This window comes from Hemibagrus wyckioides, linkage group LG28 (genome assembly GCF_019097595.1).
Source record: "Hemibagrus wyckioides isolate EC202008001 linkage group LG28, SWU_Hwy_1.0, whole genome shotgun sequence".
Classification (NCBI taxonomy): Eukaryota; Metazoa; Chordata; class Actinopteri; order Siluriformes; family Bagridae; genus Hemibagrus; species Hemibagrus wyckioides.
Genome location: NC_080737.1, coordinates 6,860,587 through 6,883,729, shown reverse-complemented (window position 1 = coordinate 6,883,729; position 23,143 = coordinate 6,860,587). Strand labels below are relative to the sequence as shown.

Sequence of the window (23,143 nt, the reverse complement as noted above, 5' to 3'; positions counted from 1 at the left end):
GGATGTGGAAAAGCCAAGATGGTGTCGTCTGGGTTCATGGTCATGCATTCAGGCCTTTGTGACGAGAGAGAGAGAGAGAGAATTTCTAGCCATCCGTACACTTTTACGAATGCACAGCGTAATATTTCCCACAGCATACACGATTCTCATGGAGAGATGGAAAGATTGCACGGTGTTGCATCTCCTGGGCGGATTAACCACATGGCAGCTGAAACGGATGTTCATTTTCCGTCTCTCTCTGTCTTTCCTCTCTCTCTCTCTCTCTCTCTCTCTCTCTCTCTTCTCTTCTCTTCTCTTCTCGTTTGTTCTATTCTCCCTTCTCTTTCTCTCTGTCTCTCTCTGTCTCCCTCTTCTCTTGCTCTTCTTTCTCTCTTTCTTGTCTCTCTCTCTTCCCCCCCTTCTCTCTTGCTCTTCTTTCTCTCTTTTGTCTCTTTCTTCTCTCTCTCTCTCTCTCTCTCTCTCTCTCTCTCCTCTTCTCGTTTGTTCTATTCTCCATTCTCTTTCTCTCTCTGTCTCTCTGTCTGTCTCCCTCTTCTCTTGCTCTTCTTTCTCTCTTTTTTGTCTCTTTCTTGTCTCTCTCTCCCCCCCCTTCTCTCTTGCTGCTCTTTCTCTCTTTTGTCTCTTTCTTCTCTCTCTCTCGTTTCTTCTATTCTCCCTTCTCTCTTTCTCACTGTCTCTGTCTCTGTCTCTGTCTCTCTCTCTCTCTCTTGCTCTTCTTTCTGTCTTTCTTCTCTCTCTCTCTCTCCTTTTTCTGACTAATACAGACAGTAAGATGAGGCTGTTGTGGTGAAATTGAGTCAGTGCCCTTCTGTGGTTTAGGGTTGTAGAGCTTACACTAATTCATTCCATTAAACTGGCTTAAATATTAAAATACTCCTGTATCATTAAAATAGTGCACACCTTTGGACTATATGGCAACAGGCCATTGTTGATTTTTGATTACTTTCTTATTCAGGAATCTTACCACTTTTTGGTGGCAGCCTTTTTTTTTTTGGTCGCCGCCCCTCCCCCGCCCGCTACAATAATAAAACGTGAGCAGACAGCGTAGCGTGAAGAAATGTACGTCCTCTAGCTCTCACGCCGCCTTGCTGGGTTTATTGGGGCAGAAGGAGCCACGACTCTCCTCCCTTCAGGGCCTGGAGATGAAAGCTTATCCTAAAGAGAGCGAGAGAGAGAGAAAGATGATGTGCTTGCTGTATAATGTATAAGACACGACCCTTTGAGGTTGTTCACTCAGCTTCTTCTTCTACAGCGCTAGGATTTTAGGGCAGTTTGGGAACTGGTTAAGTCATTACCGATATTGAGGAAGACTGCGAATTATGCCAATGAGACACGTCATTAAGTAAAAGCTCTGTTCTGTGCTGTGAATCTGACTCATCTCGACTCGCCTCACGTTCCACAGACGAGTAATTTTCATTTACATAAACCCTTAGTTGGAACCATGCAGGGTTTAACAGCGTGTCGCACAGATATCACAGTGAGGATCATTTCTTGGTTTTCATTTTTCGAGTGAAACATCAGTGATTTTATTTTTAGAGTCAAAAAAAACCCAGCATGGGTTTTTACTTTCTTTTACACTTTTCATGATTTACTTTATTTACAGTTTAATTTGATTATTTAATTTGAATTTTTTAAATCACATTTTAAAATTTAATTTTATTCCCATTTATTTATTTGAATTATTTATTTCTTTTTTTATTTGATTTACATCTATTGATTTTTTTATGTCATTATTTTATTTTATTTTATTTTTGAAATTAGGTTTTATTTGCCCAATCGTTGACCAATCCTTCAGTCCTGACTGCAGTGAGGAGTTTGACATCGACGCGGCTGCCCATGCTCGTGCGTTTTGAATATTATAATCAGCGTTAGTGCTCATTCCCGTTGGTCATTTGCATTTGGTAGCAGTCCAGCGTAATGCTAACAAGCTTAAGAGATTAGAAAGGCAAAGGAGCACAAATCATTCCAAAGAACACCAAAAGCCAAGTGCTGAGTCTGTAATCCACCACCCGTGATTTACACACCCCGATTGCGAAGAGTGCGAGGACGCCGGCTCAGCGGTTATTCGTTCCCTTCTGTTCTCGCCGTAGACGAACGCTTCAGGGCTTGACGACGATTATTTCAAACAATCTCAGCTCTTAGAGGAATAACAGGTTTATAGATTTCTGATCGTTGATAATCTTCTAAAACCCCCAAAACAAATCGTGATTAATTTCTCTGTGTAGCTTGAAGATTAGTATTCAGATTAGCCTCAGGGGCGGAGCAATCAGATTCCTAGTGTTGGCCTATAAGGTGAGAATTAATATAAAAGCATATTATATACATTTTAAAAGACATTTCCATGGTGTAAAAAGTAAAGCGTAACACACTCTGAGGAAAGCACTGTCTGCCCTCTTCCACATACTCAAGCTTGGGTAGTTTTGCTGTGATTGACAGGAGATAGAGTATGACATCACGCCCACTTAAGTAGCGCAACTCTCCTTGACTCCAGGCCTCAGACGGCTGTGGGACTGGCATCGAGCTTATGATCTAAAGACGCAGATCTGTTCCGCAAATCTGTTTGATACGTTTGTACCGGATTGAACAATTTGCTCATTTATTTCTGTGTGCATGTGAAGATTAATGACCTTGTCGCCTTATTCCCACAGAGCGTAGTTCTCCTCTCCTCCTGCAGGCTCCTTTGCGCTATAATCCTCTCTGCATTGCAATATTAAGCTCTTCCTGTTTCCATAGAGCCCTCGGGGTGATTACCCAGTTTTCCCCTGTTCTGTTAAACACAAAAGCGCTGGAGTGGATCTATGCTTAGCCACTTCCGTCCTGTCGTCTTCTTTTCTTTTTTCCCCCCTCTTTTCTTGTTTTCTCCTCCTTCACGGAGTTTAAAATGCACCGCAAAAACAAAATACTGGAACTATTTTAAGGTTTGCACTTAGGATGTGCTTTATTGATGGATTCATTTGTGTGTGTGTGTGTTCTGTGAAATCTGAAAGTGAGTGAAAAACCCTCAGCGAGAGATTCACTAAAGAGAAAGAGGCCCGAGTTTTATTTTGGCCAAATCCTGCCCCCTGCCTTCACCCTTCACTGCAGCCTGTCCTACACACACACACACACACACACACACACACACACCCCCCTCCTCATTCACACACATTCAGGAAGCCGGCGTCGCTGCCAGAAGCGCTCTCTGTTTCCGGGAATCGGACCCGCGGGCCCACTGTGGAGTGGGCCGGCACTGACGCGAGAGCCATTGTTCCCCACGTCGTGGAGGGGAAGGAACAGCAACAAAAACAAAAAACACCCATGGAAGGAGCAGAGAGACAGAGGGAGAGAGAGGGCAAGACGTCCGAGCTATTTCTGTTCAGAGGCCCTCCAGTCGTACATGCGCTCACACACACACACACACACACACACACACACACACACACAGCATTCCTGCACTCTTATGATTAGATAGCTGACCACTTTGCCTGCCTGATATATTGCCGCTAATCGCTGTATAGTAGCATGGAGGATATCAGCACAAGTCTTTGGCTATTTTATTCATATTTATATAAACGGTTCTGGGAGTTGATGTGTTGGTAGCAGGAAAAATGGGTATCACTCATCCTGATGGCTGTAGATGACTGGGCCCAGTATGGTGGGTGTTAGTACCTACCAAAAATGGTCCAATGAAGGACAACCAGTGAACAGGCTACTGGACAAGACTCCCATATCTATATCTCTGTTATATATATAGATGTGTGTGTGTGTGTGTGTGTGTAATATATATATATATATATATATATATATATATATATATATATATATATATATATATATATATATATATATATATATATACATATAAAATGACACTGAACATGTTCAAATGGTGAAGTTTCTTTCTATCTCTCTCTCTGTGTCTCTCTCTCTCTTACTCACCTGACATTCCCATCAGATTATTTACTGATGAATGGTTATAATAACCCGTGTTAAATCACACCAGCCTGCAGGATTAACGGCAATCTTATACAGTACAGATGTGCTTTCCAGGTGTTTTGATTTTTGCCAAGGATTAGATTAATCATTGTTTTTCCATAAATTTGTATTTATTTATTAATTTTTTAAATATTTATTTTTGGAGAAGCAACCAAAAGATTGCATAACCCCTGCTAGCAAGACACACAGCAATGGAAAAGACTAGAAACACACACACACACGCACTCAAACACACTCACACACACACGCACAGGTATCTAATGCTGAGTCTTAGTACCGAATGATAATAATAACTAACAAACCGCAAACGTTTATGAAGTAATGCCGTATATAAAAGTAACCTGAGATCCCCATGCTGTAGTCATGGCAACAAAGTAACTCCACCCCCAAAACCAGTTTGTGTGGACATGGGATAGATTTTCACAATTAGGCAATAATATCGGCAACATTTATTAATTAAAAAAATAAAAAAATACTATAATTTATTGTCATTCTCTAAGTGGTCATTTTGTGCTATGTGCAATTTATTACTAATTTATTTATTTTTGATCCAATTTTTCTTTACTATTTCTTGCATGATTTATCTCATTTTCCCCTCACATGCTCTGCCATTTTTTTTCCTTTTCTTTTTAGAGCAGTGCTGAATCATGTTTGTTATTGTGTCGAGGGTGAAGGGCTCTGTACTCAAACTAAAACAACTCCTCTTTTCTGTCTTGCAGGTTTCCCAAAAAACCAACCAGGTGAGTCGAGAGCAGCTTCCTTCCTCCGTTCCTCTGCCGACTTTGCGTCAGGCGGCTATTTAAGGAGAAGAATAGCGCAGGGTGGCTTAATGCCCATCGTGTCGATGAGACGATGATAAGAACAGGCTGAGTCACAGGGCTGTGAGGGTTTTAAGCACGTAGACACAACACTGATGTTGGAGATACTGCAAGAGACCCAGGAACATGCCGCACAACAAAGACTCGCTCGCTGCTTCTGCGCGCTCGGGATTACGACCCGACCTGCAGCTGCACTGCTGGGGGCATTTAGGGTTTTACCTTAATGCGCTGCTAGAAACATTTATTTATAATACACACGTAATACAACCCACCGGTGACATATTTAAGGAAGCATGTTAATTAGGCGTTTGGAAATTACAGGCCGCCAGAACTGTTTGGCAGAGATTGTACAGTTCTGAGGAATTGTACTGAAGAGATAAACAACCTTCTTCCAAAAAGATATTCCCTCAGGCTACTTGACAAGCTCTTTTTCCTCTCCTTCCTTTTGCACAGGATTTGCATTTAATGTGAATGGAGCTGTCACCAAAAATGCCACACACACAGAGACATCAACTTCTTGAGCACTTGTATCGCTACAGTAGCCTCCTTCTCGAATCCCTTCCCAAACTGTTGGACAAACATTGAATTTAGTCGCTAAATTCTGATCTGATCTGTACTGATGGGAAGTTCTGATCATTTTACTGACTCGGATCTTTGCATCTCGTTCAGCAAAACCTTTTTTGAGTCATTTCGTTCATTTCAGCAGAATATAATTACAGTGTTACGTGTTAATAGCCAATTACCTCGACACACCTACTTGCGCAAACGTCGATCACATTTAGAGTAAGACAAAACTATAAATCATCCTGACAGGAACAAGAACATAACTTTTTTTTAATTTTAGAAAATGTTCATCGCACATGTCCTATGATAATTTTATGATAATTTCTAAACATGCAACATTACATTAGTATTATTGGCTGTCAGATATTGATCTAGGAAGTGGTCATGTGATGAACGAACCTGAAGACTCGGGAGATGAACTAATCATGTTTCCCGTACAGAACCTATAGGATGTTGCGCATGGTGCAGTCAATACAAAATGAACTCTGAGTCAACTCGTTCCTGAGTCATATTAAGGATTCGTTCAAAATGAAATGAATTGTTCATGAACTATCATTCGTGTCACATGACCACAGACCAGACACGTGTTTAAAGTAGGACTACATACAAAACATAGCTCGGGGTTGATGTGAAAAGATTTCTGATATCCACCTGATCAGCGTTTTGGGAATCTAATGAAACATGAAATGGAGGGATTAGTGGATTCACGGGTCAACACACAAAAAACGTTTCTTCCTGTTCAAAAATTCATTAAATGTTGACGACTGAGTTTTATATAACATCTGTTTAACATGAAAGTAAAGTTAATTATATATCTTAGAGAATAGGGATGCCACAATATTCAATATAATATTGAACCATTCGGTACGGCCTCCACGTTTCAATATGCGTATGTGACCCCGGTTTTTTCCTTAAAATAATAGTAACCATGCGTTTTATTACTCTCTGAACCGCCTGTTTGTGTTTGCCTGTACTGTATGTCTACGCACTGAGACAGACACGCCTCCCCGCAAGTAAATATCCAATCAGTGAATGCTAAAGTTAGGGGCGGTAACCATGCTTGCGATGCTGGTGTCAGATTTCACTCTAACTCTGGAGAGCGGTGAAGTGAGAGAAATACGAGGAAGCAGCTCCGTCTTTCAGATCTGTGGTGTGGGGACATTTCGGATTTGTTGTTGACTATGATGCCAATGAAACAAAAATGCTAAACAAAAAAAAATGACTGTGTTTTTAAGCACTGTTACACACGAGTTAGATACTGACATGGAAATACTTCCAACATGACCACACATCTACAGCTCCATCACCCAGAGATATCACTGTGTGGAAGCAGGAGGGCAGAGCAGGTAACACAGGAACCCAAAAAACAACAGTCCCTAACTGATTCCTTCCAGCATTCAGACACAACTGGTTCCGAGAGACACAAAAAATAATTATAATATAATAATTGCTAAAGATTTGCAGCCGTTTTCTGTGATCGGTGATGTGGGCTTTCGGCAAGTTATAAAAATGTTCGAACCGCGTTACACACCACCGACACGGCCTTTTTTTCTCGAACTCTACGAAAAAACGCGCAAAAAAATCTAAATACAGATAGTTGGACCTCGCAGGTAACAGAGGTATCTCACCATGACTGTTCATTACATAGCGGATTGGGAAATAAAGAGCGCCGTACTCCAAACCTGTCTCCTGTAATAGTCATACAAGCGCTAATTTTTATATCTCACTATTTTCAGTACCTCCTTAACGTACTTACTGTTCCTGTCACCTAAGCAAAGAATAATGGAAAAAAATACTTTAATTTGCCGACCCATCCAAACCGAATACCATGGTTAAAAACCGCGGTACGTATTGAACTGTGGGTTAACGGTATTGTTGCATCCCTATTAGAGAACAAAATTTTCAGTTTTACTCAAATTAGGGTGATGCAAAAATGAGTACACCCCACTGAAAATCTCTGGAGCAAAGCTAAATTTTAGACTACAAATGTCTAATTTTACAAGAATTCAACAAGAATTCATTACACAGGTGTCCAGCAGACAGTGGACTATAAAAGGGTGTTACTTAAAGAAAACCCCTTCCCATTTCATGCTGTCAGCAATGGCACCACATAGAATAGAAATGTCACAAGAGAAAGAAAATCATTTCTTTACACCAGAAAGGTGAAGGCTACAAGAAGATCAACAAAATTAATTATCAGTCAGAATACTGTAGCAAAAGTGGTACAAAAATTTTAAAAGTTGGAACTGCAACCCTCTCACAGAGACGTCCAGGTCATCCACGGAAGTTAAAACCTCGACAGAAGCGTCTTCTGATGAGAAGGGTTGAAGAAAATCGGCAAGTAAGTTCACTGCAGTTATCTAAAGAAGTACAGTGTACACTGCAGAGGAATGGCATGCATGGGTGCCATCCACGAAAGAAGCCTCTCCTAAAGCCCAGGCACAAAAAAGCCCGCCTAGAGTTTGCCAGGGCCCATACTGACAAAGATGAAGACTACTGGGACTCTATACTCTGGAAGATAAATGTTTTTGGAACTGATGGCGTCGCAAAGGTGAGGAATACAAAGAAAAATGCATGGTGCCCACAGTGTGAAACATGGTGGGGGCAGTGTCCTTATGTGGGGCTGCATGAGTGCTGCTGGTGTCGGGGAGCTGCATTTCATTGATTGCATCATGAATTCACAGATGTACTGCTCTATAGTGGAAAGAGAAGATGCTACCATCACTCCGTGCCCTTGGTCGTCGTGCACTTTTCCAACCTGACAATGATCCTAAACACACAGCTAAGGCCACTGTTGGATTTCTGAAGAAGAACAGGGTGAAAGTGATTCAGTGGCAAAGCTCTATTGGGTTCCTGATCTGAACCCAACCGAACACCTATGGGGAATTCTGAAGAGAAGTTGAGCATCACTCTCCATCCAGCATCCAGTCTCTAAAAGAGGTCATTATTGAAGAATGGAAAAAGATAGATGTTGCAAAATGTCGCCAACTTGTTCATTCCATGCCTAGAAGACTTGGTGCTGTCATTAAAAATCATGGAGGCCATACAAAGTAGTAGATGTAGTAGTTTTTGCTGTGGGGTGTACTCATTTTTGCATCACCCTAATTTGAATAAAACTGAAAATTTTGTTCTCCAAGTTATATTATTAACGTTACTTTCATGTTATAAGTTAAACAGATGTTATATTAAACTTCTTATCAACATTTTGGAAATTGTTTTCGTGTTCATTGAGAGACTGCTTAAAATGAGATACAATAAGTTAAATTAAACAAGCAGTGCAGATATGAAACCTAGTTGTGGATTTATCCAGATTTACATGACGGTACACGTGCAAACTAGCAGTATGAATAACCTTTAAGTCTAGAAAATAGTGGTAATAGATGTAGTAGTGAAATGTGAGAGCGTTATCACCAGTCACACACAGATAAACTGTTGTACAATGTTATTGTGAATGACCTCCTGTAACGTTCTCTATAAAAAATTTATCTGAATAAGTCTCTTGGAGAATGAGCTCCACTGAGTGTGTTGAGTGGATTTATTATAGACTTTTGAAAGTATTGTAACTGAGTTAACTGTGTGTGTGTGTGTGCGCACAGACCAGGAAGTATTCTCAACAAGGACCACCCCCCAGACAAGAAGCCCAAGAGTGAGAAGGTGTCAGTGCCTCCGACTCACGACTTTGACCCCACAGGTAAGCGTCTGATCTCGTGCACATTAGGCAGCAGGGGGAATCGAGGGCAGAATGCGAGCGACAGTTTATTTAGAGTAGAGTTCTCTCGTGTTACACAACTGTTGTATTCTTTATGGATTCCAGTTTGATGTCTAATATAAAAAGAAGAAGAATGAGTCATAGTTCTGCTGTTTGCCAGAAACCATCACACACACTGATGTTTATATGAGTTATACGAAGGCACGGTATTTAGAAAGCTGGTTATCGGATTACCCGAAAATCCTCTCAGGATTCATCACTAGGTTATAATCCTGTCCCGATTGAGTCACACACTAGCACGAGTCTATCAGCACTGTACAGCTGTGAAGGAAACCTTTCCTCTGAGATTTTGTGGAGGGAAAAAAAAAAAAAAAAAAAAGAGAGAGAGAGAGAGGGAATTTTTTTTTTTTAAAATTATTTATCTAAAAAAAAAAAAAAACAGGGTAGAAGTGTTTAGCAGTAAAATAAATGTATTTCTTTCTTTTTTTTAAACCAATTAATTAAATAATTTTATTTGAATTTATTAAGATATTAATTAATCTTACTATCTCTGTCTCTTTTTTTATTTATTTGTCGAATTATTATTCGCATAATTTAATTATTTACTTATTTATTTTTTTATATTTAAGACATTTATTTTATTTTATTTAACTAACTTTTTTTAATTTGTTTGAGTGCTGGCTTTAAAATGAAAATTGTGCTGTTCTGTGTGCATGTGTGTGTGTACTTGAGATCTCTGTTCACACACTTTCTTTGTTCTTGTTATGGTTTCATTTGTTCACACTGTTCTTAAGTGTAATATTGTTGAAGCTCACACCTCTTTAACCAGAATGGCTTCCTGCTGCTTCTCTGCTTCCCTACTTCCTAAAAAAAAATGCCATGTTGTCTTTTTTTTATTTTCTTCTTCCTCAATTCATTTTGCTTACACCGCCATCATTCTTATTTTCTCCACATTTGTGTGTGTGTGTGTGTTTGTGTGTGTGTCCCGCATGTATCCCTGCTGTCAGAGCTGCCCGTGCAGAGTGTTGAGCGAAGGCCCGAGTCGTGTGGTAAGAGTTCACTGAAGGCCACTGCCGTGGGTGTGAGAGTCTCTGTGTGTGTGTGTGTGTGTTTGCCGTGGTGTTCCTCTCTTCTCCATCCCTCTCTTACTCACACACTCATTCACCCGCCTGCGCATTCTTCCGTCTCTCTGTACTCTGGGATTAGTCCTGGATCTGGGATTAATATGTTCCGATCTTCAGCTCCTGTATATTTCCTCCTAAAATGCTAAGACTGAATGGAAGCGGTTAGCAATAACACAAGTCCAACACAACGGTGCCCACTTTCATTCTTCAGCATTAGCATTTTAGGGAGAAGTGTTTTGTTTTTTTTGTTTTTTTCTTACAAATTCTGCTGACTTGGAAATTTTCAAAGCACAGACTGGTCCAGGATCAGCGGGGGTTTTGCGCTGACTGGTGAAGCACACATGACTCTGAGGTTTGTGGCCTTTCGTGCATGAGTGGACTGGCACCTCAGATACTTACTAACTTGCCGCCTGGCTGTTCCCGGTGTCGGGTGAGGGAGGAGATAACTTGGGGATTTTGGTGAAATTACACACGGCACTCGTGCCCGAATGCCCTGGAGAATCGAGCAGGAAAATCACCCTCCTGTATTCTGAACAGAAACCACAACAGTCGCTTTTATTTCCCAGCATGCCGTGCTGAGTTCACGTGACTGTTCACTGTGTGCTCCCTACATACGGGGTATGACATCACGGATTTGTACGACGAGCGCAATAACACTTTTTGTTGTTGTTGTTGTATGCTAACGTCCGTGAATGTTCTACAGATCGTATGTATTTAGACTGAAATAAAAATATTGGCACCCCCAGTGAGCTTCAGTTCTTCGGCCTGGAAACACTGTGTTGAGAGAACTGACAGGAATGACGTTACACAAATAATCTCTCTCTCTCTTTCTCTCACATATCGATCTCTTTGTCTCACTTTCTCTCACTCCTCTCTCTCTCTCTCTGTCTCACTCTCACATCTCTCTCTTTCATCTCCCATTTGTCTGTCTGCCTCTCTCTCTGTCTCTCTCTTTTTTATCTCTGCCTTTCACTCTGTCTGTCTGTCTGTCTCTCTCTCTCTCATCTCTCTCTCTCTCTCTCATATATCTCTCTCTGTCTGTCTCTCTCTCTCTCTCTCATCTCTCTCTCTCTCTTCTCTGACTTTGGATGCCACATTCAGGTAATTAATTATTAATTATCCAATCAGCCAATCATGTGGCAGCAGCAGAATGGATAAAATCGTACGCATACTCATAAACAGCTATAGTTAATTTTTTTTTTTTTTTCCAGAAAAATGTGATCTTTGTATTGGATGTATGTGAATATATCAGAATATTTTTCTGGAGTGTCTCTCAAGTTTAGAAAAAAAATGGCGTGAAAAACAAAAACCATCCAGTGAGCTTCAGTTCTTTGGGCTGGAATCACCGTGTTGATGAGAGAGCTGACAGGAACGACATTACGATAGCACAAATAATCACTCATTACACCCGCGGTGCGCAGAAAAGCATCTCCGAGCTCACGATACACAGAGCCTCGAGTCACATGAGCTTCAACGGCAGATGAACAGATAAGGCTAAGAACAGGAATCTGAGGCTAGAGTGGACGAGAAGCTGGATAGTGAATTGATGTGAGGTAAAAGACCCGACCAGGTTTTGCCATTTTATTAGATTTATTAAATTAATGTCACGGAATAATTAATGTGAGTCTCTGCTACTTGATAATGTAAATCATGCCATGTTCAGGATGTTCTCTTTCACCATTGTCTTATTTATTGTTGTTTGTGTCCGAGTTTTATGTAAATATGCTTTACTGTGTACACACTTGGTCATTTATGTCTGATTGGTGTTTTTAAAGACATACTTAAGTGTGAAGAACATCACTGACTCTTGCAACCTGCAGGGAAATTTAATGTCATTGAATGTGCAGTAGATGTGATTTGCAGACGTCTTTTCCTTCAGCTTGAGAGCAAAGATCAGAAGATCAATTAAAGAAGTGATTATTGGCTGTAATGGTGTGAGTGAACTGTGCAGTTTGGGGTCTTTGGGTGTTGGTTGGAACGATGCCTTCCTCAGGACGGACGTCTCTAAGTGCAGGCATTGACCCGGCTTTATTCTGTGAGCTCAGCGCAAGATGGAAATGTGATTTAGGTCAAGTGAAGTGTCTGGGAGTACACACACACACACACACACACACACACACAGAGAGTAATGCGCAATCTGTTGAGTTCTACAGAAAGGTTCTACAGAAAGGGTGTGTGCTCCCAATGGGGGATGCGTGATGCAGTTGACACAGTTCAGTTCCATTTAGGTTTCAAGTATGTTTCAGTAAAAAAAAAAAAAGGTTGCGTTCAGACACGCCCACTTCACTGAGACTGACTGGGATATATGGGTGTGGGTGTGTGTGTGTTCATCAAGACTGTCAGTTTTGGCCGCAAGCTATTACATTCATCCGTGACCATTCATACAGGATACTTTTTAATATATTCTCTCTCTTTCCTCTCTCTCTCTCTCTCTCTCTCTCTCTCTCTCTCTCTCTCTCTCTCTCTCTCAGGGCTTGTTCAGCGGTGTGTGATCATCCAGAAAGATGAGAATGGCTTTGGGTTGACCGTGAGCGGAGATAACCCAGTGTTTGTCCAGCTGGTTAAAGAAGGTGAGCTGCAGTGTTTCCGTAAGCACTCGGGTGAAACCAGCAGCACACTCGTTCCTCTGTTTGTTCAGTTCCGAGGGCTGAATGATGGCGGAGGCTGGAGATGATTAATCACACTTGATCATTAATCATACTTAATTAGCTCAGGATTGAAATCATGAGGATTTATCAATAATTCAGTTTCAGTGCACTTTTTACTACATCAGCTTGCAGCAACTTTTTACACAGCCTTTACTTTACTGCAGTAAATCCACTGAATCTCACAGAACGACTCTTCTCTTTCTTCTCTGTCCATCTCCTGTCTTTCTGTCTGTGTCCCCTCTATCTGCCTCTTTCTTTCCCCTTTCTGTCTGTGTCCCCTCTATCTGCCTCTTTCTTTCCCCTTTCTGTCTGTGTCCCCTCTATCTGCCTCTTTCTTTCCCCTTTCTGTCTGTGTCCCCTCTATCTGCCTCTTTCTTTCCCCTTTCTGTCTGTGTCCCCTCTATCTGCCTCTTTCTTTCCCCTTTCTGTCTGTGTCCCCTCTATCTGCCTCTTTCTTTCCCCTTTCTGTCTGTGTCCCCTCTATCTGCCTCTTTCTTTCCCCTTTCTGTCTGTGTCCCCTCTATCTGCCTCTTTCTTTCCTCTTTCTGTCTGTGTCCCCTCTATCTGCCTCTTTCTTTCCTCTTTCTGTCTGTGTCCCCTCTATCTGCCTCTTTCTTTCCTCTTTCTGTCTGTGTCCCCTCTATCTGCCTCTTTCTTTCCTCTTTCTGTCTGTGTCCCCTCTATCTGCCTCTTTCTTTCCTCTTTCTGTCTGTGTCCCCTCTGCCTCTTTCTTTCCTCTTTCTGTCTGTGTCCCCTCTATCTGCTTCTTTCTTTCCTCTTTCTGTCTGTGTCCCCTCTATCTGCCTCTTTCTTTCCTCTTTCTGTCCGTGTCCCCTCTATTTGTCTCTCTCTCCTGTTTCTGTCTGCCCCTACTCTATTCTTTTCTGTCTCTCTCTATCTCTCTCTCTCACCTTTCTACCGGTCTCACATCTGTCTGTCTATTGTCTACCTGCCTCACATCCCTCCATTTCTCTCTCTTTCTCTTTTTGTATCTCTCTTTTCTCACACCTTTGCCTCTCACACATCATATCTGTCCTTCCTCTCTCTCTCTCTCTCTCTCTCTCTCTCTCTGTCTCTCTCACACACCTCTCTGCCTGTCTCACATCTGTCTGTCTCTGGTCTGCCTGTCCTTCCTCTCTCTCTCTCTCTCCTCTCTCTCTCTCTCTCTCTCTCTCACACCTCTCTGCCTGTCTCACATCTGTCTGTCTCTGGTCTGCCTGTCCTTCCTCTCTCTCTCTCTCTCTCTCTCTCTCTCTCTCACACCTCTCTGCCTGTCTCACATCTGTCTGTCTCTGGTCTGCCTGTCCTTCCTCTCTCTCTCTCTCTCTCTCTCTCTCTCTCTCCCTCCCTCCCTCCCTCTCTCCCTCTCTCTCTCCTCTCTGTCTCTCTCTCTCTCTCTCTCTCTCTCTCACACCTCTCTGCCTGTCTCACATCTGTCTGTCTCTGGTCTTCCTGTCTTTCCTCTCTCTCGCTCGCTCTCTCTCTCCCCTGTTGTTAGATGGAGCTGCTATGCGAGCTGGTGTTCAGACGGGTGATAGAATTATTAAGGTAAGTCATTCCTCCATTTCTCTTTACATTCTTTGAATACATTATCAAGGGAAATTGTGCTCGTCGTTATTCGTTTGCAGACAGAATGAAGACATTCCTCAAGCTGTATAAACCCGTCAGGTTGTATTAGCGGTTGTTTTTCCATTGAACGTGTACATCCCGGAGCACAGACTCGGTTCATCATGCCCCCTTCTGGCAGATTACAGTAATACGCAAACACCATGACGGATCAGCTCCTCGCTATCAGTAAAATGAATCGTTATTTTTGTGCAGGTCAACGGGACGTTAGTAACACATTCCAATCATGTAGAAGTCGTGAAGCTAATAAAATGTAAGTATATCGTCACTAATAACATGTCCCCAGATATATCAGGGTGTTTTCATTGTATTTATGGTTTTCCTTCTCACTCTGTGTGTGTGTGTGTTTACAGCGGGTTCCTACGTGGCTCTGACGGTGTTGGGGAGACCTCCAGGGCTGCCGCAGATCCCTTTATCAGAAGGAGAGGGAGACGGAGAGCCTCTCTCTTCCCTCAGCTCCCCTCACTCCCCCATCCCCAGTATACCTGAGCGCTCGTCCTCTTCCTCAACCTCTCCCTCCGACCGCGTCATCTCCCCACTGACTGTATGGGTAAACACACACACACACAGTCTTATTACTCTCTAATCTTTCGCTGTTTGTTTCTTATTCATGCTCTCTCTTCATTTTTCCCAGTAATCATAATGATACTATTCCAGTCTTTCCTGCACTCTTGATGACTGCGTTCGTGACGAATCATGTTAATGAAATTATAGACCATTAATAATAAACACTCTTCCACTAAACGACCTGTCCCAGAGCTCAGGATTCACTGAATTCAGTTCAGGATGCTGTACTGACACTTTTAGACTGAATGATAGAAATTACATTGACATTACATTTCTGGCATTTGGCAGACATCCTCATCTGGAGAGATCAGTAGTCCAACACCTTAACCATTTAAGCTACCACATTGTGATATGGCGTCCATTAGGAGGGGGAAAGGCTCCTGTATATGTAAAGCATTATTCTAAACTTTTAACAACTGAATCATCATGTGGCACAGATGAGTACATGTACATGTAAACTAACACCTGCAGCAGTAGATTTTGACGTCAGATTCTGTTCCATAGAAAACCTGTGTGAGACAGAGTATGTGGGTGAGAATGTGTGTATGAGAATGAGTGTGTGTGTGTGAGAGATTCTCTCTCTCTCTTCTCCATACTGTCAATTTATGACCTAATTTCCTCAAACACGTACTTTTTCTGTCTCCAGCTCTCGTTTCCTCTTTCACAGATTCATATTTGTTTCTTCCGTTTTTTGTTCCGTTCCAAGTCAGTAAGTAAGTGTGATGCCTCTGCTGTCTCCTGTCTGCGGTCCTACTGTACTGTACTTAAAGTCAGTTTGGTTTGTGTTCCTGTGTGTGGCGTTTCAGGAGGAGAACAGTCCAGTGTTTCATCAGAAAGTCAACCTGCAGAAGATGCTGATGAAGGAGCAGCAAGACCTGCAGGTGAGCGTCACGTCGGAATTGTTCGTTTATTAACGTGTGGATCTTATACTTGCGCCCCATTCGGACTCCTTCAGCACAGGTGTTTTATTCCTTCTACATTAGTTAAAAAAATGATATCACACGAATTTTTATCTACTTAATATTGCGACAAGTCAGCTACGATTTGATTGTATAGAGATGGAAAGGACGCAATCAAGCGTTTCACAAAGCGCGAAAGTGCTAGTCACGCAGAGTTATCGGATACTTCGTCTGACTCATTGAGTGTGTATGACTTTAAGGAATACACTCGATGTGATTCAGTACACATTTTCACATCCTCTTCGGATGTGAAACGGGTTAAGACGCTCACACACACGCAGACGCGTCGTCGCAGACAGATGGAGCTCTTGACAACGTCTGTTTCTCTCTGTATGCCAACCGTAGGCAATGAAGGAGGAGTACAGCAGAAACCCTACAGCCAGACTACTGAAGGACATGCAGGAAGCCCAGAAACAAATTCCTCTGCTTCAGGGCCAACTCAGTAAAGCCACCACAGCTGGACAGGTACAGGGCATCTCTGTATTCACTTGCTTCACCGTGTGCACCTCACCTAATTCAGAAGATATAGTATTTTTAAGAAGTTTTCTCTCTCTCGCTCTGTGTGTGTTTGTACATGAAGGATGGCCTGCTTTCTCTGAGACCGGGAGACGGAGATGCAGAAGAAGGAGGAGGGTTAGGAGACTTGGACGCATCTCCATCCTGGCTGTCCGACTCCGAGTCACCCATGAACAGCAACTCGACGCCGGTTAGCACCACACAACAATGATAACACAAACATTTATTTTGTTAACGTGAATAGTACAAAATACTGTCTGATCCTTAACAACAATATAGAATCTAATAGCTTGGTCTCATTGGTATGAACAGGATGACACACCTTTGCTAAGTGTCTAAACAGACAGAAACCTATGACGTGACTTAATTCATAGCAAAGAAGCGTGAAGACGCATATATGACAAATAAAAAAGACTTCTGCAAAATTAGGCTATGACACAATGTAGCTTATAAAGGACACGAGATGACTAAACACAGCATGACCTCATTTGACATTTTTATGACATGGTTGTGTCAGAATTTATATAAAGTCTCAGCAAGACATTTATCTAACATTAGCCTCAAATAAATACATCAGCTGACATGAGTGTGATCACACCCACAGGTCACGCCCAATTTGATCCCAGAAAACCTGTACCAAAGAGACACCCCGTGCAACAGCCCAAAGTCAATGCCGCGCATCAGCCTCAACTCCTGTCCGTCTCCCGATGGCGAGGATGTGGTCGACCTGGTGAGCTCGCTCTTCTCTTCATTCCTCCTCGAGTCATGTGTTTTTCCTGTCCTCGCTAACTAGTGTCTTGTCACGTGAACAGGACTCGAACCATCATTACGGCGTGGGAAGCCCGTCGACCCGATTGCCGCGTCCCATCATCGGAGCCGAGGACGACGACTTCGACACTGACCAGGAGCAGGTAAGGACTCGACTGTTTCATTCTCAGATCTCGGCTAGACCTTTTCAGACTAAAAATTGAAAAAAAAAAAATATATATATATTGATCTGTCGCAGATGAACGGCCAGTGTAGCTGCTTCCAGTCCATAGAGCTGTTGAAGTCTCGGCCTGCTCACCTCGCAGCCTTCCTGCACCACGTGGTCTCGCAGTTTGACCCTGCACCTCTGGTATGAACCAAAAACCTCAACATTCTCTTCATACTCTGGAGAGCAGATTCCTTTAACTGGGCGTCTGATAAATATAGGTGTGATGAGGGAGGCTTTATATTAAAACGAATAACAAAAAGGTTTATGATTGATTTGATGCTTGGATTTGTATTTCTGATGAAACTCATGTCATTTCCTGCTCTAGCTGTGCTACCTCTACGCCGAGCTCTACAAGCAGAGCAACCCCAAAGAGACACGGCGGATATACGGCGAGCTTCACTCCACGTTCATAGACCGATCAGCGGTGAGCTCACGCGCAAACATATTCACTTTAACGCACAAATCTAAGTGCAAGTTGTACATCAAGGCTAATATCGTCTATTGTTTTCCCCTCAGCAACTGAAAGTACTGGTTCCAGACCCCATCGCAGCTGACATGGGTGAGCACACGCTGCTATCTCTGCCTCACGCCTATGATCTGTTGTCGGTATTGTTTAGATTAGATTACACGGCATCAGCTTAGATCACGGTGCTTGCAGGGAATTCTGGATTCTGATAGAGTACTTCACTATAACAGCAGCTCTGAGTGCAGCTCCAGCTTTGAGACAAATCACAGGTTTCAGCGAATAAAAAGTGTAATCACTGACGCTGTGGTGTAAGAGAAATAACGCTTCACGACATGCTGTTTTAGGAAAATAAACAGGGCGGTAACAAAAATTCCACCATATTACACCACCCCCAAACCCCCAAGTGTTTTATTTCTGATATAATACACTGATAGTAAAACTGATTATTTTGCACTGGAATAAGTTTCGCCTTGTATTTGATTTGTGTTCTGTGTGTTTGAATTCTTACTGTACAGGAATCCTTGTCTTATAAAACATTACAAAGGATGTGTGTGTGTGTGTATATATAGATCGATGGAAGCCTGACTTGATTCCAGAGGATGTTCAAAGGCAGCATGTGCAGCAGCTACAGGACACACTCCTACCTGACATCCAGAAACACCTGGAAGACTTCAGGTAACAGACACACTGCAACACATACACACACATCTGTAATTGAATCTCATAAAACTCTTTAGAAAAGTCTTGGCACAGTACACTGGGCATAGTGACTGGTGTAGCTCAAGCCAAATACGTTTGTTTAAAACTTCTTATTATTTAGTGTTTATTTACACGTTTATCCTATTTTCATGTGCACAGAACACAAACCCGGGATACACATAAAAGTGCTGAAAAATCTCGAAGTATTTTTTAGGAATATGTTTGTGTGTGTTTTTTCCTTCCTCAGGCAGAAGCGCAGTATGGGTCTGACTCTGGCCGAGGCTGAGCTCAGCCGACTCGACACTGAGCGCGTGCGAGACCGCGTGGCCATGGAGAGAGAGCGCTCGTGCTCAGAGCATATCATCTCTAAGATCAATGAAGTTTTGTAAGTGAACATGGATATGCACTTTGGAAACAAATCTCTCTCTCTCTCTCACACACACACACAGATGATGTGTATATAAAGTGTCATCTTTATTTACATTCGGTGTGTTTGATTAGTGAGTTGATTTAATCTGTGCCTTTGATATAAAAGCCCATGTTAAAGGTTAAACCAAACACAGGTTTATTTACAGAATCTACTCTAGCATGCAACTTGGATAATATTTTTTCTGCTTCAATAGACTTTCTACTTTAATCCAAACTTTAAAACAGCACAGTTTGGAAGATTCCCTCTGTGTTCAATCTCCGTAGTGCGTTTATCTCGGCGCAGTTTTGACACATTTCTCACAGTAGTGGAAACATTTTTCTTTAAGACTCTCACAGATTGCACTGTAATCTTCCTCCTGATCTACAAGGCTGTGAATGTACCAGGCTTCCAAAAGTTTTCAGTCATGTATACACAGATCAGGCATAACATTGTGAGCAGTGAGAGGTGAAGTGAATAACACTGATGATCTCCTCATCATGGCACCTGTTAGTGGGTGGGATATATTAGGCAGCAAGTGAACATTTTGTCCTCAAAGTTGATGTGTTAGAAGCAGGAAAAATGGACACTTGTAAGGATTTGAGCGAAGGGCCAAATTGTGATGGCTAGACCACTGGATCAGAGCATCTCCAAAACTGCAGCTCTTGTGGGGTGTTCCTGGTCTGCAGTGGTCAGTATCTGTCCAAAAGTGGTCCAAGGAAGGAACGGTGGTGAACCGGTGACAGGGTCATGTTCGGTCAAGGCTCATTGTTGGGAGTGAAGGCTGGCCCGTGTGATCCGATCCAACAGACGAGCTACTGTTGCTCAAATTGCTGAAGAAGTTAATGCTGGTTCTGGTAGAAAGGTGTCAGAATACACAGTGCATGATGGGTCAGGGCTGTTTTGGCAGCAAAAGGGGGACCAACATAATATTAGGCAGGTGGTCATAATGTTATGCCTTGTAACCAAGACACTAGTAACCAGAACTATTGTAAATTTCACCATATTCTTGCACGGAAATGTTTCTATTTGCTTTTTTAATCTTGCTTAGGCTTCTTGCAAAGCTCATGTTGTGCAAGGAGCAAGTTGAGCAACAGTGTAAAGCTGTCTCCAACTTCACTTTGATCAGGTTGTTGAACAGTCAGATGCAAATTTGCAGTCAAACAGAGGTGAAGCTGATCAGTTCAGTTCATAATCAGATCCCTGCTCAGAATTTGTGATGCTGCTGTGCTGCATGTGGAACAAGCAGGGTTGTTTTTACTTTTAAAGTGATTTAATTTGAAATACCTGCTAATGAGAATCATGATTTTCCGCATTATATATAGAAAATGTTAAAAGTTTCCCCCATGTTAGGGAAAACCCAGGGCTTTCTTGTGTAAGAGAAGTGCAGTGACTTGCGCTCATTAATATACAAACAGCAGATGGTGCATTCCGACATAAACCTTCCAACAATATCTCTCTCCGCTAGTCTCTTTTGTTTTTGTTGTTTTTTAGTACAGTACATGATAAATGCAAACACTCTTCCAGCACACGTACCGCCCTCGGGGCCTATCCGAGGTCACGGCGCTCTTGCGTGCCGAGCGTTTCGGGAGCAAAACGTGTCGAACAGGAAAGCTTTAAGCACGGATTAAGACCGCATGCTAGTCTTTCACACTCGTCCTTTCAGGACGCTGATGACATCAAAACAGAGAAGCTTCCTACCGCATGTTTTTTTGCGCCAAGTAAGACGACGAGGGCTTGCACGAGACTCTTCGCCCTTCGCTCTTGGCTTGGAAAGCGGTTCAGCAACTCCTCCTGAATTTAATGTTCATTGTTCTACGGAGCGCACGGCTGAAACCGCTTTCCTTGAAGTCGTTTGCACTGGCACAAAGCATTTTTCGAGTCTGTTACAAAACAACAGGATCGTACTGTATTAAAGTGGAGTCACACTCGCCAGCTCTGGTCAGAAAACACAGAGACTTAAAGAGAGAGAATGAAAGGACATATATGAATATAACGGTCACAAACCACATCAGGCATAAAAATAGGGATCTGGCAACCGGCAGATGTTCCAGAAACCCTTTGATATGTGATGCGTGATCCTTATGTTTTGATCAAGTGCAAAATCAAGAAGTAAAACTCGGCGTGTGTGTGTGTGTACTTTCTCACAGGTTGACGCCATCAGCCACAGAGGAGGAGAAGTGGTAAGGGGAAATTTCTTACTGCTTTTCATTTGAAATGGGTCGTGTTCTCTACACAACTACACAACTGACGTGTTACTGATTTTTACAAATTTAGTCCCAGTCTAATTAAACAAGGTGCAGCACAATTATAAAGATTTCTTTTTGCCGTTTAGACAGTGTGAGGTAGCGTAGTGTGTGGTGTGTAGTTTGATCCATCTTGCCCATATGGCAAGCATGCTGGAGGTGTGTGTGTGTGTGTGTGTGTGTATATAGACAGATGGTAGAGAAGAGAGGAGGCTCGTGTTGCTCACAGCAGAAACTTGTGGGGAATATTTATGCTGTTACACAGTATGTGGCTTGGAGTTGCGTAATCGCCTCCTTTGCCCCACATGACTACATGAGATTTATTTATTTATTTTTGTTAAACTTCCCCAGCAACCGTTGCCATCACTTTCATTTTAACCATTCAACATTAGCGCCCCCTACTGGATAGAAATGTAATGATGCAGGAAAGTGACACATAACAGGATGTTGTTAAAAACGTAATGAAATCATTAATAAGGGGTGTGTGTGTTTCAGTACTGCCATGCAGTTCGTCATCCAGGCCTACATGAAGCACCTTGGAGTGAAGGTGAAGGAATCTCGGGGTTTCGAGCCCAAACCCAAGCTGATAAACCTTCTCCCTAAAATCAAGGTAGCGTTAAATGTTTCTCATTCCTCCTGCACATGCATTTCCTCCCAAAAAGATTCTTCTAATTGCTCCTTTTTGCCCCGAGCAGAAGACTATAAAACCCGAGAAGGACGGAGGCGTGGAGGAGAAGCTGAAAAAGTCCCGATTTCAGCTAATGCGCCACAACAAGAGGCCCAGCAGAACCGACATCTCGTCAAGTAAGCCAGAGTTTCAAAATTTCATAAAGAGTATGTGTGTGCTGTGGTTTTTATATTAAAATAATAATCACATGCATTTTGTTGCTGGTAGTAAAGGTACAGAAAACCCCAGCACACTTTAGGTTAAAGACTGATTGATTTTAGGCTTGAGAAGTTAACACTATAGTTTCTATATGTACAGTTACCAAGGCTCTAGAGCAGAATAAGCAGCGGACACAAAAGCAGCTGTCGCAGATCCCCGTAGGGCCGAGCGATCAGGCCGAAACACCTACAGCAGGACGAACACGGAGCAGTCAATCGAGCGAAGGGCCGGACAGCAGCACAGGGTCCGTCAGCTCACCTTCATTCAGTGCTACATTTACACAGAGCTCTGACAGCACAGCCAGAGACTTAGAGCCAGGTCAGTTGTTCACTCCCTCAAACTGCTTTCCTCTCATACAGCCCAGCCTTCAGCCTTCTCTCTCTCTCTCTCTCTCTCTCTGGTGTCCACATTGAAATTCAGCATGTTGTGTTTTTCCCCCACCTGACCCATCAGGCCTAACTCCCTTGTCAGCGGTATCCAGACTCGGAGAGCTCGGCCCTCCGGGTGAAGGACCGGACTCCTCTTCCTCAGGCACGCACTTTGACTTCCCCTATCCTCTCGACAATCTCCAGGAGGAGGAGCCTGAAACGGACAGGTGAGCTGTACAATAACATCCTCTACTCTTTTAATGAAGTACAGAAGGCATGCAGCGCGCGGTTTTCAGCATGGCAACCTTCTTTAATGAACAATTCATATTGGTCATTTTTAAAATCCAAACACGGCAAGATGCCAAGCCTGGCTCACTCCGCTCGGCATGTAGCACCTCACTGCAAGACACATGGTATATAAATGGAGCCCAGTCACACACATTCATGAAATTATCCACAAGACTCCATCCTTTATTCACATAGACTTACTGCCTATAGGTTTTATTAAAAGTTATCGGAAAACCTGTGGGTAACACCAGTAACGTTTAATACTAACAGATTACAAGATAACAGATTCCAGAGCATACAAA

The 23,143-nt window shown here is 42.6% G+C and overlaps 1 protein-coding gene across 6 annotated transcripts in view; it reads left to right on the top strand.

The window, feature by feature from the left end:
- The window catches only part of arhgef12b (Rho guanine nucleotide exchange factor (GEF) 12b), a 54,507-nt gene that overhangs the window by 20,672 nt on the left and 10,692 nt on the right, over positions 1–23,143 (top strand). For 2 of the 6 annotated variants that reach the window (XM_058383860.1, XM_058383859.1), the window contains exons 2-23: positions 4,695–4,715; positions 8,954–9,048; positions 10,074–10,115; positions 12,662–12,760; positions 14,337–14,386; positions 14,660–14,717; positions 14,818–15,014; positions 15,838–15,912; positions 16,336–16,455; positions 16,571–16,696; positions 17,111–17,236; positions 17,319–17,417; positions 17,513–17,623; positions 17,808–17,906; positions 17,999–18,041; positions 18,518–18,623; positions 18,895–19,032; positions 21,204–21,236; positions 21,795–21,909; positions 21,995–22,103; positions 22,285–22,503; positions 22,639–22,780. In XM_058383860.1, the coding sequence (XP_058239843.1) occupies positions 4,695–4,715; positions 8,954–9,048; positions 10,074–10,115; positions 12,662–12,760; positions 14,337–14,386; positions 14,660–14,717; positions 14,818–15,014; positions 15,838–15,912; positions 16,336–16,455; positions 16,571–16,696; positions 17,111–17,236; positions 17,319–17,417; positions 17,513–17,623; positions 17,808–17,906; positions 17,999–18,041; positions 18,518–18,623; positions 18,895–19,032; positions 21,204–21,236; positions 21,795–21,909; positions 21,995–22,103; positions 22,285–22,503; positions 22,639–22,780 (2,223 nt within the window). The remainder of the gene's footprint in view (positions 1–4,694; positions 4,716–8,953; positions 9,049–10,073; positions 10,116–12,661; positions 12,761–14,336; positions 14,387–14,659; positions 14,718–14,817; positions 15,015–15,837; positions 15,913–16,335; positions 16,456–16,570; positions 16,697–17,110; positions 17,237–17,318; positions 17,418–17,512; positions 17,624–17,807; positions 17,907–17,998; positions 18,042–18,517; positions 18,624–18,894; positions 19,033–21,203; positions 21,237–21,794; positions 21,910–21,994; positions 22,104–22,284; positions 22,504–22,638; positions 22,781–23,143) is intronic. The other 4 variants (XM_058383863.1, XM_058383865.1, XM_058383862.1 and 1 more) reach the window with 3 other exon arrangements.